Genomic DNA, 15660 nt, shown 5'->3' with positions numbered 1-15660 from the left:
ATGTAGATGTCTGTATATTTACTCCTCTGGAACACTTAAATAAGTTTAGAACAGTGCAACCATTGCCTGCCCTGGTTCAGTGCATAAATCGTATTGAAACTACTGAGGAATAGAGGGATCTAGGTGTCACTATTTCAGGGGACTTAAAGGCAGGTAGGCAATGTAACAAAGCAATGAAGAAGGCAAGTCAGATGCTTGGTTGCATAGGGAGAGGTATCAGCAGTAGAAAGAAAGAAGTAATAATGCCACTGTATGGGTCATTGGTACGGCCTCATCTAGAGTACGGTGTTCAGAATATAAATACATTAGAGACTGTACAAAGAAGAGCAACTAAAATGGTGCATGGCCTACATCACAAAACGTACCAGGAAAGACAAAAATATCTTAATATGTATACTTTGGAGCAGAGAAGGGAAAGGGGGGACATGATAGAAACTTTCAAATAGATCAAAGGCTTTAACAAGGTACAGGTGGGAGAGATTATTCACAGGAATAGGAGCAACAGAACATGAGAACATGCACTGAAACTAGAGGGAGGAAGATTCAGGGGAAATTTGAGGAAGAATTACTTCACCGAAAGAGTAGTGGATAAGTGGAATAGCCTACCATCAGAGGTGGTAGACGCAAATACAGTAGTACAATTTAAACATGCCTGGGATAGGCATATTGATATCCTTACAAAAATAAGGATCAAATATGGTTTGAGGTAACATGTTTAAAAAAAGAGGCAGACTATAGATGGGCCAAGTGGTTCTTATCTGCCGTCAAATACTATGTTTCTATTCTATATAGCTATACTGAAAGGAATGTGTACTCCCCTATCCCATCTGTGGGGATGACGCAATGGATGAATGGCACAAAATGCCAGCATATGCAGAGTAAGTGTAAATAGGTTCCCAAGGTACCGAGACACACTACCATGACATCTACCATGGGACAGCCATAAACCCCATGACACGTTTGCATAACGTCTTCAACAGCCATTAGTTCTCCCTGTAACTGACCACAATTACCTCCAATTTCCCTTCTCTTTTTATATGTATTATATGTAACTTCCTTGGCAGTACACTTCTATGTGTAATCCGATGACCGTTTTCTTCTTACCACTGCTCATACCTTCCCTAATAAAAATCTACTTAATTAAAAAAAGAAGGGAGAGCTCGACAAGTGTTTTTTTTTTGTTTATTTGATAAATACTAAGATGTATATTTAGTATTCTGGCTAAAATGTGCACAACCACAACATTGTTCTTTTTACTGTATCCTTTTGGTCAAAAAAAGAAAAAAAAAGGAAAGAATCAAGATGAAACACAGACCCCAATCTTATGGCAATGCTGCTGCAGGACTAAGTGACCAGTACATACAGAAATGCCCACAAATGTCAGTGAAAACACACAGTACAAAAATTGGGCCATCATTATTCCAATCTCATGTAAGGCTACTGAATAACTGGGTGTGCCTTTGTTTTCATACATAACTTTTCCTTGTTGTTGATCGTAATGTTAAATAAATACTAAAATCTGTTAGTTAATCAGTTATTTGACACATGAGATACTGAGAAAATGTTTGGACATTGAAAATTCAACCGATTTTTATTTATGCCCAGATACGTAAAAAAACACAGATTAGATGTGTACTTTCTTATTCACATGACTGTTGCTCGGTATGACCATACCTTGTGACTTGCTTATGGAAGTCTGTTAACTGTTTATGCGTTACTGTAATTGCTCCCCCTGATGTCTCCTTTGGTAAGCCTTTCAAAGATGTTTCCAGCCATCTACAAAATGTCTGAAGAAAAAAAAACCAAGGTTATTTAGTACTTCTAGTCATGGATGCATTGTAATGATTTTGCTAACTACATCAAAATACAAAACCTTCTATTTAACTATATTGTATTACCAACCACTCCTAAAACGCTACATGAACCATCTACATAGAATATACTAATTTCATGAGTGAGCAATTTCAATACCATGCTATGGTGTTTGGCCTTGCACTCTATTACAGGTCTTATCAACATGCGGCCTTCCACCAGTGGTAGAACTACACATCCCAGACATGCTCTGAGCACCCGTACTCTGCTTTCCTTACCGGCCTGTCGAAGACCATAATCTCCCAGATGACTTCGGCAACATCAGGCAAGGTGTAAGGTGGGAGACAGAAACAGCACACTTGTAGAATTTGACTGACCAGCTGCTGGCCAAACTGGCCCAGTACTTGTTGGATCAGGCGCTTGCGTACCTCAAAGTTTTCCTCGTGCTGAGTGAGAAGACAGATGGGCTTTTATGAATCAGATAAGACTTCAACGGAGCAAATACTCGGACAATAAAGACCTTACACTAATGAACACATCAAAGTAACATATTCACTATGTTAACAAAAGGAAACAGACATATAAATAGGTATTCAATGTATGAACTGGAAAAGCTAATTTCTACTCAAAGTTGAAATGATTGGAAATCCAATTTTATTTAGTCCTCTCGGCTTCTGCACATTAAGTGCAGGAGGCGGCTTTTGTTGGCAGAATCTGCCTACTGTAATTGGCAGATAAATATGTGTGACAGCGGCTTGTACTGAATTGAATATGAAAGATTAATACACAGAAAGATCTATTTAAGCACAAAGTATATCCCAACAAAAAAACATGTCTATACAGCGGTGAAAGAAACAATTATGCGCCGATTTATATTGTAACTGTGAATGGAAGGGGTAGAAGATTGGGTACTTGTTTCCTGGCACGGCCACAACGATTAGGATCTCGGGCATCGCAGGTAAAAAAATCGCGTCGGTCGCATCGCATGCGGCCAAAAAAAAATCGCATGCGATGCTACCAACGCGATGCCCGCGATTTCCCATAGGTAACAATGGAAAATGCCTCAATTTACCCAAATCAACAAAGGGAACAATGTTAAATGGCCCAGAGACCCCCAAAAACCCCCCCTGAACAGTGAAATGGACCCCCAAAAATAGTTAAACGCCACCCCACGATCAACGCGAACCCGAAGCGTGGCGGTACGCGTCCTCCGACCTTTTCATACCCCCACTATCCACGTCGGCGTGGAGTTGAGAATAGAAAGTGTGGCGAGCGCAGTGAGCCCGAAGCGTGGCGAGCGCAGCGAGCCCCAGGAGGGGACGCGGATACCTTCACAGGTATCCGCGTCCCCTCGTGGGCTTCACAGGTATCCGCTTCCCCTCGCTGCGCTCGCCACACTTTCTATTCTCAACTCCACGCCGACGTGGATAGTGGGGGTATGAAAAGGTCGGAGGACGCGTACCGCTGCGCTCGCCACGCTTCGGGTTCACGTTGATCGTGGGGTGGCGTTAACACTTTTGGGGGGGTCATTTCACTGTTCAGGGGGGTATTTTGGGGTCTCTGGTCCATTTAACATTGTTCCCTATGTTGATTTGGGTAAATTGAGGCATTTTACATTGTTCCCTATGGGAAATCGCGGGCATCGCGTCGGTACCATCGCATGCTTTTTTTGGTCGCATGCGATGCGACCGACGCGATTTCGACTTTTTCAATGCATTTCAATTGGAAATCGTGGGCATCGCGTCGGTCGCATCGCAGACCATTATAAATGACCCGCGATTGTGGCCGTGCTAGGAAACAAGTACCGAAGATTGGGTTAGAGTTTGTAGCTAAATGTGTAGATATTATTAATTCAACAACAGTGTTCTAAACGAACCATAATAGCTTTAAAATTACTAATGAAATATATAAAAGTATAACAATTACTGTTTTCACTGCCAAACATCAAAAAGTAGCTTAGCATGAAAAGAGTTTTTGATGGCATAGAAATAATGAACAATGTATGAAATAATCAGGCTTGTACTAAATGTATCAGTGCCATCATGGTTCTTTCAGCATAAAAGGAGCTAGGAAGAGAACACCACATATAGGGGTGTAGACTGGTATTTCCTTGTGAACACGCAGGAGAGACTTACATCATTGGCTACCCCAGTGTGAACAAGATCACGGAGAAACTTCATTACACTGCAATTGGCGTCTCGGTGATCTAATGTAGCTGCAGCAATAGCCCAATTCAAAACATGTATCAACACCGGGCTGCTCAGCAGAACAATGGGACATCGTTGTATGAACCTAAAAGAAAGAAGGAAATTCTGACCACCTGCTGTGAGATGCATCCATAGTCTATTTCTTACAATAGCACAAATGGTTAAATCAGATTTTTTTTTTGTTATAGATCTAGCTCAGGGGTTCTCAAACTATTTTGCTCTGGGACCCCTTCAGTCAAAAGTTATTACAGGAACCCAGAAAGTTACCACAGAATGGCCGTCACACGTGGGACCAGCAGGCTGCATGTGCATGGCAGCATTGCGGAAGTACTTAATTACAGAGAGTAACTTCTCTGGGGGGGGGGGGATCACTTTGGATCACCGAGATCAGAACAGTCATTAGACTGACTTAAATTTGAAGTCGCGACCCCATGCGGAGATGGTTGTGACCCACTTTGGGGTTAGGACAGTTTGAGAACCGCTGATCTATAGGATACTGAATTCAAAACACAGATGCAAGTATATTAGTCACAGAACTCATGTGCCGCCAATAGGCCTCGTAGTAAATGTTATTTCTCTACCCCTTACATGGAACCTGTTTTGCTATTTTGGATTTTATAATCACAGCAAAATCCATTCCTCAATCTGGCTCAGGGACACTCTAATCAAGACAATGGACTAGTGCATTGGTTCCCAACCCTGGACCTCAAGTACCCTCAACAGTGCACGTTTCCCAGGTCTCCACAGAGGGGACGTAATTAGCTCCACCTGTGGATCTTTTAAAAAGTGTCTGAATAATGAGTGCACCTGCTGGGTGACCTGGGAAACGTGCACTGATGGGGGTACTTGAGGACCAGGGTTGGGAACCACTAGACTGGTGGATTTGGTACAAGAATAAAGACACCAGAAAAAAAAAGAAAGGTAATCACCCGATCCTACCTCAACCTAACCAGCCAACCCTGCACTCTCCGGGCTGTGACTGAAAGAGCCACGCCCAGCTGCTCTCATGTATGACACATGTATTGACACTCCCCCCTCATATATCATGAAAACTCTCCCCTCTGGCGATCCCTGCCAGAAAGCATAGCACATCAGCTGATGTCTCACCTCCCAGCCGGCCCACAGGGCATGCGCAAGATTTCCAGTACATAATTTAGCACACATTGGTACAGTAATATATGGAGAGGAAGCCATTTCAGCTTTCCACTACTGCCCTATTCCAACTAATAAATACATCTCCCCCACTATCTACTAAAAAACAACAACCCATGGTTAGATGGAGGTAGGAGGGTAACGTTAGTTTAATATACTCCATATACTCCTATGTCAACCCACTGACCCATTGTCATGAGGAGTGATAGGAATTTAATTAAAAAAACAAACAAAAGGAAGAGGTACTATCTTAATAAAATACTGATCAATAATTTTTTATTTGTTACCTAGTAAAGAGCCGGAAGAGGTCGTCTACTGTGTCAGGGTGATTACGTAGCCCATTTTGATGCTCCAGAAGTTGAAACGTTGGAACACAAAGAGCCTATATATAAATAGGAAAAATATCAGATGTAAACAAATGATGAAATGTGAAGTATTACCAAAAGTGTGAGAAGAAATAAGTATGTCATACAACTGAAACAATGCTTCCCCTTTCTTATTTTTTATTTCACTCAGTTTGGGAACCACTGCCATAAATGGATTTCCAATGGGTCCTTAGGTCTGGGACAATTGTGTCTTAAGCTTTGTAAATTGGTCCAGATGTTACACTGGATAGCACACACCAAGGGGAGGCTGGCACACCTTGTGAACCAGTTGGAGGCTTTGAGTTTAATAGCAACAGGATTCCATTGGTCACTCTAGGAACAGGACTATGCTTATACTTACCAACACCATTGTGAGGGACTGCGCGTGAAGATTCATACCAATTTTATTATCAATTGATGCTTATTTATGTCTGGCAATCATAATTATTATTACTACTAATATTTTTGTATGACTACTGTATTTAATGAATATCATTTTAACATTCCATGGTATTTGAACTTCTCTCACAATAGCGCTGTGTTTTATTTTCCATTCTAGACAAGAACAGTGTTTCCCAAGCTTTATCAGGTCAATTGCCCTATTTACTGCAAAAATTCATACCCAGCACCCCAAAGAATTAAGATAGATAATAAGAAACCGTAGTGATTAACTTAATATATTTTTCACAATCTAATCAGTCTATATAACATTGCAAATTATGTAGAGAAAAACATTTCAGAGATGGCAAATTGGTGTATTTGCTGAGAAGAGACTCACCTGCAGCATATCAAGCAACCCTTGCTGGCAACCTTCCTCCATTCCATATTCATCGACCAGAATGCTGCCTAAGTACAGGAAGCATGAGTGCTGGTGGATCTGGTATACACTGACCATCTAATGTAAAAATATGAACAGACATCACTCATTAAACCTCTCTCTATTATATAAAACAAAGTTTGAAATAGAAGTTAAAATATATAAATGCTAAGGACTATTTCACACGCTCCGGCTCCTGTCGGGCGGCTAAACCCCGCACAGCCAGGAAGCCGTGCCGCACACAGCCGTTGCAATGGTAGGGATGGCCATAGCCGTGCAGCCATCCCTTCCAGTGGTGGGCCGTGGCAGTCCCGTGTGAATGGACACAATCGTGTCCATTATTAACTACTCTGTGTGGCTCGGCTTTTGGCCGTGCTGGGTTTCGCCGCCCGGCAGGAGCCGGACCCTGTGAAATAGCCCTAAGAGAGCACATGAGGAGAGAGGACCTTGCTCATGAGAGCAGACATTCTAAAAGGGAGAGGCAGAATGACAGAAGTGACACAGAAGGGCTAGAAGGGAGCATAAACAGAGGGTTAGTACGAGACATGGCAGGGTTAACGTAATCAGTGTCTCCCTTATGTCTAGAAACTCTAAAATACCTGAGTGACAAGAGGCTGCAGGAGAGCAGCTGATCCTTTACCAACACAGCGCACAGCAAAGCGTAGACATCTGCAACATCGCTCCACAATACGATTGTCTGCGCGATGCTTGTTCAAGGTCTCTGACATCACAGGCCATATCTGAGAATGAAACAGGTTTATTTGAACACCAACAAAAGGATCATCTGGGGATACCACTCATACTGACATACATGCCCTCCAATAATATATCAATGCACACAAGGACAAGTCCACCTTTGGTTACTCACTTCTTGGATGACTTTTTGGCACGGGTGGGTCTGTCCATTTTCCACATTGGGAATGGTATGCCTTTAAAGCACAAGGAATAATTTAATTCACTTTATTATTTGTATAAAATCAACAGTCACTGCATACATTTCTGAACCCCTAGAGATGCACTGTAGTTAAAGATCATGACTCCATTAGGCAAGCATACACTGATCACACCAGAAATATGGGGTGTGGTATATTAGGTGGACAATCTCTAGGTTGACCGTGACAAATGGTTGGCAGTTTTCGTGTCAATGTCAATACTTGTGCACATAGATCCTCAATTACCGCTTCATTTGCCATGCTTCAGGCCAGGTGCCTTGTGACCATTCCTAATCAATCATAGTCCACATGGATGGTTAAGTATGTATAAAAAAAACATGTCATGTCGACCCTTTTCAAGTGTCGACATTATGCTTTTGACAATGTCGACCACATGGTGTTGACCTAGCATCTGGATGCCAGAAATAAGACACTGTTGATGGAATACCTACCTGAAGATGACTGCCAATCTGTCCAGAAATATTGTGGGGTCAGAAGATATGCCATTGTTAGGATCTTGGGAAAGAAGCTAGACAGAGACATAGGAGAAACGTGTTTCTTAAAATAATTACTGTGAGGAACATACAAAAAACCTCTTTGCGATAGTGTCTTAGGTAAAGTGACAAGAATTTAGCACTTTACGTCATTTCTGGATAATGTGATTGTTGTCACTTTCTGGCTATTTTACAAGCCTCTAACACAAAGAACACCGCACTTAATTGCTCAGCACACCGTGCTGCTCCAGCGATATGTGCCGAGTGTTCTGTCACTGCCTGTGCTCCCAATAGAGAGTTCACAGGCGATCATTAGATACTCCATGCATGCTTGAAATATCTAGCCAGGTGACAGTGATGCGCAGGGCCGTGCATCGCTTTGGGGTGCACACACACCGCCATTTGTGCTTCATTTCTAAGTGAGAGTCTAGTCAGATCGCATAGAAATGGGGCTTAAATCACCTTATATGTATGCCCATAAGGCAGACTAACTCAGACGACCTCCTGGTCATGTAAAAAGCCATAACAAAATATTTACAGACATGAGGGCAGATGTATTAAGCCTTGTGAAATGAAAAAAAGTGGAAGGTGATAACGCACCAGATAATCAGCTTCTGTCATTTTTCAAACCAAGCCTCTAACTTGACAGTTAGGAGCCGATTGGCTGGTACAGTTTTACCTTCTACTTAACCACCACTTTATCACTTCACCAGGCTTAATACATCTGCTCCATTGTATCAAATGCTTTAAAAAGATTAATGGAGGAGTGACTGGTAGTCACAAATGCTTAATGGCCAGCAAAAGTCTTTGCCACTGTCTTCTGGAAAAAGCCAGAGAGCAGAAAACAACCTTCAACAAACTCTGTTTTACTCAGTGTAAGAAGCTTCTCAGACAATGTAAAACTACTCCATCCGTGGTATCACGGAGGTGCTCATTAACAGAAACTGTGGATGCAGCAAAAACTCTCAGTTATTTTAGACTGCCCGTAGGACACACATCATGCATGAGGAGGATAAAGAGAACAAAACATACAAAATATGAAGTGCTGAAGCCATAAATTCATTTTCTTCACAAAAAGATGTACCCCACAGCCCAGAAACTTATATTTTACTCACAAGTAACTAGATTTTGCCATAAATGTAGACTTTAGCATGTAGCATAAACAAATGCAGCAGCGCATCAGTGAGCTATTATGCCGATAGCAGCCGAGTACATAAAATGTGAGGAACTACTGTACTGGACATCTATAAGCAACTCTGTAGCACTGACTGGTAGAGACTACCAAAAATATTCTGCTTTCTAAACCAATTATACCACAGATGTAGAAACCACTTCAGCATCAAATCAAAATCTGTAAAAGAACATTATGTAACCATAACACAAAGACTAGGGAGCAAGAAAGGGTGAGCAGAATTAGTCATGATTGCAATGTTATGAACACTGCATCCTCTCTTACCTTCTTAAGCGCTACAACCTGAACAGCACACAGCTCACTCAAGCACTCAGAGATCTTATCCAGAGGCAGACGGGCCAGGACCAGTGCGGTTCCTGAAATGGCAAAGGTGGTTTGAGAGAGTGAGACCTTAGTAGGACTGAAAAATCTTTTTTGGTACCTATACAAATGTTTAATTTATGGAACAGAAAAATTCAGACTTGGTGGGCCCATCCTATAACTGAGATGACATGATAATGATCATGATTGTGCTACAACTGAAGCGGTGGAATTGGACATAAACTTGTTTCCAAATGACTCTCTGATGCAACGGAATGACCAGATTGCAAATTACATATTCAATCCCATTAGATTAGTGGAAGTGTGGAGGAATGTCTTTATTAGGTACTGGTTTCCTAGAACGGCGCCCACGATTTTGATCTTAGGCATCGCAAGGAAAAAAATCGCGTCGGTCGCATCGCATGCGGCCAAAAAATCGCATGTGATGCGACCGACGCGATTACCGCGATTTTACATAGGGAACAATGTTAAATGGCCCACAGACCCCAAATAGCCACCCTGAAGTGTGAAATGCCCCCCCCCCCAATTTTTAACGGCACCCAACGATCAACGTCAACCCGAAGCGTGGTGACGGTACGCGTCCTCCAACCTTTTCATACCCCCACTATCCACGTCGGCGTGGAGTTGAGAATAGAAAGTGTGGCGAGCGCAGCGAGCCCCGCGAGGGGACGCGGAACACGCTCCCGAAGCGTGGCGAGCGCAGCGAGGGGACACGGATTACTTAACATGTATTCTGCGTCCGCTCGCCACGCTTCGGGCTCGTATTCCGCGTCCCCTTGCGGGGCTCGCTGCGCTCGCCACGCTTCGGGCTCGGTGGCTCGCCACACTTTCTATTCTCAACTCCACGCCGACGTAGATAGTGGGGGTATGAAAAGGTCGGAGGACGCGTACCGCTGCGCTCGCCACGCTTCGGGTTGACGTTGATCGTGGGGTGTCGTTAACAATTGGGGGGGGGCATTTCACACTTCAGGGTGGTTATTTGGGGTCTGTGGGCCATTTAACATTGTTCCCTATGTAAAATCGGGTCAATTGAGCCATTTAACATTGTTCCCTATGTAAAATCGGGTCAATTGAGCCATTTAACATTGTTCCCTATGTAAAATCAGTAATCGCGTCGGTCGCATGCGATTTTGTGGCCGCATGCGATGCGACCGACGCGATTTACATTTTACCATGCATTTCTATGTAAAATCGCGGACATCGCATCGGTCGCATCGCATGCCATTATAATGGCTTGCGATGTACATGCGATGCCCGTGATGGGCGCCGTTCTAGGAAACAAGTACCCTTTATTATATAAACTGTCAGTTACATAGCAAGTCAGGTTGAAAATTATTAATCAAGAGCAATCTTTCATATATTCTAAAATGTTGCTGCCACCAGCATTGCTACCCCCTTACATGGTAAAGAAATCCACTGAGTAATCATCATTAGAGTAAAGTACTTTCTTCCATTTGCAACTGCCCCTTTTCCTCTGTAGGGTATGAGCAATTCAAGTAAACTTTGTAATATATTCAATTATGACACCTGTATTGTGCATTTATCTGGCCACGGTATCCTACAGAAACTGTTCATGAAGCCAATCCAGTGTTACATTTTCTAAACCCCCCTTAACCTCTAGAATACACATAACTGTTAGCTAGCAACACATCCAACAGTTCTTCTATTCTAGTTCTTCTACCACGGTCAGCCAACAGCAGAAAGGAAAATAATTGGTAGTAACTGAATTTCAACTTATGTCAACTTATTCTATCCATCAAATACTACTTAAAATATACACTGCTTGAAATATGTAACGTGTATTACATAGTACGTAACTTATATTTTAGAGTGTTTAGAGTGATTTTTTGTTAATGAAAGCAATCTAACTATTTACATATACTTCTATTAGAACTTTTCAGGAAATAAAAAACAAAAACAAACAGCACACCTTTTAAAAGCCCCACAGAAGCCTCCGGTGGCAATGTAAAGGAGTCCAAAGACCTCGCAATCTCCAGAAGTCCATTAAAGTGCTGTGCCATGTGATCTCGACACACTGAGCAAATGTTCTGGATAGCTTTGGCAGAGGGAGAAGCCAGGGATGACTGACACAAGCCCTTCATTAGGTAGGACAACACAGGATCTAGAAAAGGAAATAAACAATGCATGAGTACAAACCAGCAGCTGACAATTTTGTATCAGAGGTAAAATAAATATGTTATGGTGGAGGGATGACAAAATCACTAAACAGAAAGAATAAATGACAAAGTAAATTGTATAAAACTTTTCAGCTTTATACACACTCTGCACCCCGATTACCAGGCCAATACTCAAGTTACTTTGCTAGTTAATACTTTAGATTAATAGGTTTTAAAGAAAGATTAATACCCCAGCAACAAACTTTTGATTGATAAATTCCTGCAACATCTATATTATCTGTTAATGTTGTGCTGGTTAGCGTGTTTTGAAGTTGTTGTATTTGCCAGTTACTCACCAAGAAACTGAGGGTTCCTGTCAACCACCTCACTCATCTCCCCTACCAGCTCTATGCTAGTGTACCGCACAGCAATGTGCACTGACTCAGGAAGTCTGACCACTCCCTCCAGCACCTCTATCAAAGTTGGATTATTCTCACTGCAACAGTGGGGAAGAAAAACAAACAAAGTAAAGCTCCAGCAAAAGTTATTAAAAACAGGAATATTCTAGGCGGCACCTCTATAAGTCCCCCCTGTTAGTGGGGGAAAGAGGATAGTACATACAACAGAGATATAGAGTGCGCCTTCTCTTGTGTCACCACCACCTTAGATTTTGATGGAAATTAATACTTTGCTCAATGTCCTTAATCAATTATACAATTAATTAAAATTCAATAAGACACGTTGAGTTGCAGCATTGTTTCATATGGAGTCAAACTTTCAATCACAATAACCCATTATTGTGTTATTGTGATGATTGAAAGTTTGACTCCATATGAAACATTGAATGAAACAATGCTGCAACTCAACGTGTCTTATTGAATTTTAATAAATTGTATACTTGTCTTATGACATTGAGCAAAGTATTTATTTCCATCAAAATCTAAGGTGGTGTTGACAAGAGAAGCTGCACTCTATATCTCTGTTTATATATATATGAAAAGGTTTATTTAAACTTTGTGTGTTTGTTTGAGAAGGGGGCGCTAGCAACAAGAAAATGTAACCAATCCAGGCAGCTCAAGGGCAAATGTATTAAGTGATAAAGTGAAAGGTGATAACGCACCAGCCAGTCCGCTCCTGTCATATTTCAAACTCAACCTGATAGGCTGGTGTTTTATCACCTTCCACTTTATTACTGTGGCAGGCTTAACAGTCTCAGTCTTTACCCCCATTTAAAAGTGATTCAAATAATAAAGTTTACATTTTTGTATTACAGAAATAGAGCCACAGGAAAATTCACTACACAAAGAATTGACTTAGTCTTAGGCCACCAGAAAAAGTGATCTAAGGTGACTTTATGCCTAACTGTGGCAACCAGAATGAACACACAGCATTCAGGGGCAAACACCTGGTAAATATTGGTCCACTCTCTGCTTTAGGGTACATTTATTAAAGCATAATGTAAGTTGGATATAATTTGTAGTAACTACACTACAAGTCCACTTGAAAATTGCATGCTCTTAGTGTGTGGCAGAGATAGCCAGGGTGGGTAACTTAATGACAATCATGTACTCATTTAGGGGGTTATTCTAATTTAAATCTGTCCCCTGCACGTTCGCACGGGTGACCATTTTTTTTGCATCTGCAAATGCGCATTTCTGCACATGTGCAGACGCATAGTGCAAGCAGGCATGTAGTTCACCGTCCCACTCGCACCTAGCAGAAGCGTGGTTTTGGCTCTGGCAAAGTCCAATATTTAAAGGCTGATCAATTAACCTATCTGTCCAGAATCAACTTCCTGTTGGAACGCACGCCATCTTGGATCCAGCTACTCACACATGCGCAGTGAGCCAAAAACGCTGCTGACACAGGAAATGGATTCTGGACAAATTAATTGATCAGTCTATAAATATTGGACTTTGCCAGAGTCAAAACTACACTTCTGAGAAGGATCCAAGAATCTGCAAGGCTTAAAGTGTGGTTCTGGCATTTATTGGACCCATTACATGCTGTGGACCTTGTGAGGGGACTATTACCTGACTTACCCGGAGGGTCAGGTGAACTTCTAACCAATCAGGGATGGTAACATTGCAGTGTTCCAGTGTGTGCCACTGGGAATTTGTTGTCATGCTTATTCATATGTTTTTATTGTGAGTATTTGTTTAATTACATTTCCCTATTGTTTGCTTTTCCCTTACATATTCATCTTGGGAAAGCCTGGAGACCTGTTTGAGACCAATGAGAGGGAATCACTAAAGATACAGATGCTGTTTGTGCCTGGGATTTCATTATATGCTCAGAAACCTCATATAGATTGGGAGTTTGACGGCAAAGCAACTCGATCTTGTCCACAGGATCATAAAATTTTGCCATCCATAATCTTAAAATGGAATGGCTGAATTTGTAAAATTGCGCAGGCCTAAGTGGCTTGTTATTTGCCACCTAGCAAGTTAGCTTCCAGCAAAGGGGACAGCAGACACCAGTAAGATGACACCACTGTGTTGCCCAACAGTGCTGGACTAAGGAGTGTTTGCAAACAGGTTGCTATACTATAAAATTGGACGCTGTGGAAAACCATAGGTACAGCGACAACTAGTTAAGCTTGTTGAAAGGGAGATCGTGTTATCCATTTAATCCACCTATTTGCTAGTCTGCGTCCAGTGTGCAGGATCTAAATGGCCCTGAACCCTTCAATTGGGAGACTAAGTTAATAAATCAATACTAAAAACTCCACAAATCCCCATTCTACATGCTGACTACAATCTTTGCCAGGATCCAGCTGGAAATGTCAAAAGAACTTGAAATATTCACGTTTAACTACTAAATTAAAGGGTAAAGAATAGAATAAACAATAGTGATTGTGATGCAGCAGGGATCTGCAGCATAAAATTCCCACCCAAAGGCAGGATGGTTGGTGATTGACCTCACACAACACAAGCAAGCTGATACAGTGTACATAAATCCTCCTGCCATGAACTGATGAGGTTGTGCATCTAGTGGTCCAATAAAATAAGGTACACCACTTTGAGAGCAGATTATACTGTGCACACCTCCTATTGGAGAGAAAATAGAAAAAAAAAGTGGAAGAAAGGAGGATTATTGTATCCCCTAGGAGACAGAGTGCTGGGGATAAAGGCCACCAACTGTTTGCATTCTCCAAACAAAGAAACTGTATGTACTCATCTAGGACTTTTCAAATACTCACGGGTCTATACTTTTGGCTATGGCAGCCATAATAAATAGCACGGCCTCAGTGACTTCCCACGGAGGATTCCCTTCTTTCAGGGTTGAATACAACTGAAGAAACAAAAAGAGAACATAAATGGAAATGGTTACAACATTTGGTAAATGTAAACAAAGTAATTCCACACAACTGTCAATGCTTTTGAACCACTGCAGTTGAATACTTCAGCAATTCTTTGCAGTTCCTAGGTCACTTTCAACAGTTTAATTGCTAAAGTAAATAGGAAATAATGTGGGTGGTTTTAGCAAAATTACCTGCGAAAAACACTCAATGGAGCCCACCAGAAAGATGAGATCCTTCACCAAGTCAGAAACTCGCATACGGAACTCCCCAAAGTCATCCGTTTCCTCAGGAACACCCTCCTGTAGCAAGAAAATAATGAGAATTAAATTTTTTTCACAGGTATGTTCCAAGAATATCAATTCTTAACCATGATGTTTTCTACTGAAGGCAATGACATCAAAAGCAATAGTGTTCAACAGGTTTTATTGCTGTACAATAATCATCTATATATTTTTCTATATCTATTGCCTGTTTGTGTGTCTCCAAAAACATCGGATTATACTCACCGATAATTCCTTTTCTTCTTAGAGACCATGGCAGCCTTAACATTGGGATTCCATCCCTCCTCCTCGTAATTAGACAGGTTACTTTTTTCCCAGGGACCTCCCCTTCCTGTATAAATCCCTGCTCCTCCCATACCCTGGTGTCTTTTCGAGTGTCTCCTTCCATTCCTGGGAAAAAAGAACACAAAAGGGAGGGCAAACCATGGCTGCCATGGTCTCTAAGAAGAAAAGGAATTATCGGTGAGTATAATCCGATGTTTTCTTCTACGATCCCATGGCAGCCTTAACATTGGGAAATACCAAAGCAAATAAGAAAGGGAGGGACACGAAAGCCTGTTCTATAATATTTTACTTTTTAAACACACTCTGCAAAACTTGACTCCCAAATTGAGTTCTTGAAACATCTAGCTCATAATGCCTTGAAAAGGTATGGACTGAGGACCA

The 15660-nt window shown here is 41.7% G+C and overlaps 1 protein-coding gene across 3 annotated transcripts in view; it reads right to left on the bottom strand.

Moving 5' to 3' along the window:
• TNPO3 (transportin 3) overlaps nucleotides 1-15660 on the bottom strand; it is a 59397-nt gene that overhangs the window by 6223 nt on the left and 37514 nt on the right. The window contains exons 9-21 of one of the 3 annotated variants that reach the window (XM_083183263.1): nucleotides 14905-15012; nucleotides 14612-14703; nucleotides 11766-11911; nucleotides 11223-11414; nucleotides 9236-9327; nucleotides 7738-7814; nucleotides 7222-7282; nucleotides 6953-7093; nucleotides 6315-6431; nucleotides 5459-5553; nucleotides 3948-4104; nucleotides 2091-2258; nucleotides 1675-1787 (exon numbers count right to left, since the gene is read on the bottom strand). In XM_083183263.1, coding sequence (XP_083039389.1) covers nucleotides 1675-1787; nucleotides 2091-2258; nucleotides 3948-4104; nucleotides 5459-5553; nucleotides 6315-6431; nucleotides 6953-7093; nucleotides 7222-7282; nucleotides 7738-7814; nucleotides 9236-9327; nucleotides 11223-11414; nucleotides 11766-11911; nucleotides 14612-14703; nucleotides 14905-15012 — 1559 coding nt within the window. The remainder of the gene's footprint in view (nucleotides 1-1674; nucleotides 1788-2090; nucleotides 2259-3947; nucleotides 4105-5458; nucleotides 5554-6314; nucleotides 6432-6952; nucleotides 7094-7221; nucleotides 7283-7737; nucleotides 7815-9235; nucleotides 9328-11222; nucleotides 11415-11765; nucleotides 11912-14611; nucleotides 14704-14904; nucleotides 15013-15660) is intronic. The other 2 variants (XM_083183265.1, XM_083183266.1) reach the window with 2 other exon arrangements.

Source organism: Crinia signifera, chromosome 4, assembly GCF_055691185.1.
Source record: "Crinia signifera chromosome 4, ASM5569118v1, whole genome shotgun sequence".
Lineage (NCBI taxonomy): Eukaryota > Metazoa > Chordata > Amphibia > Anura > Myobatrachidae > Crinia > Crinia signifera.
Note: the sequence above shows the minus strand (reverse complement) of the source record. Positions and strands in the feature narration are given on the sequence as shown.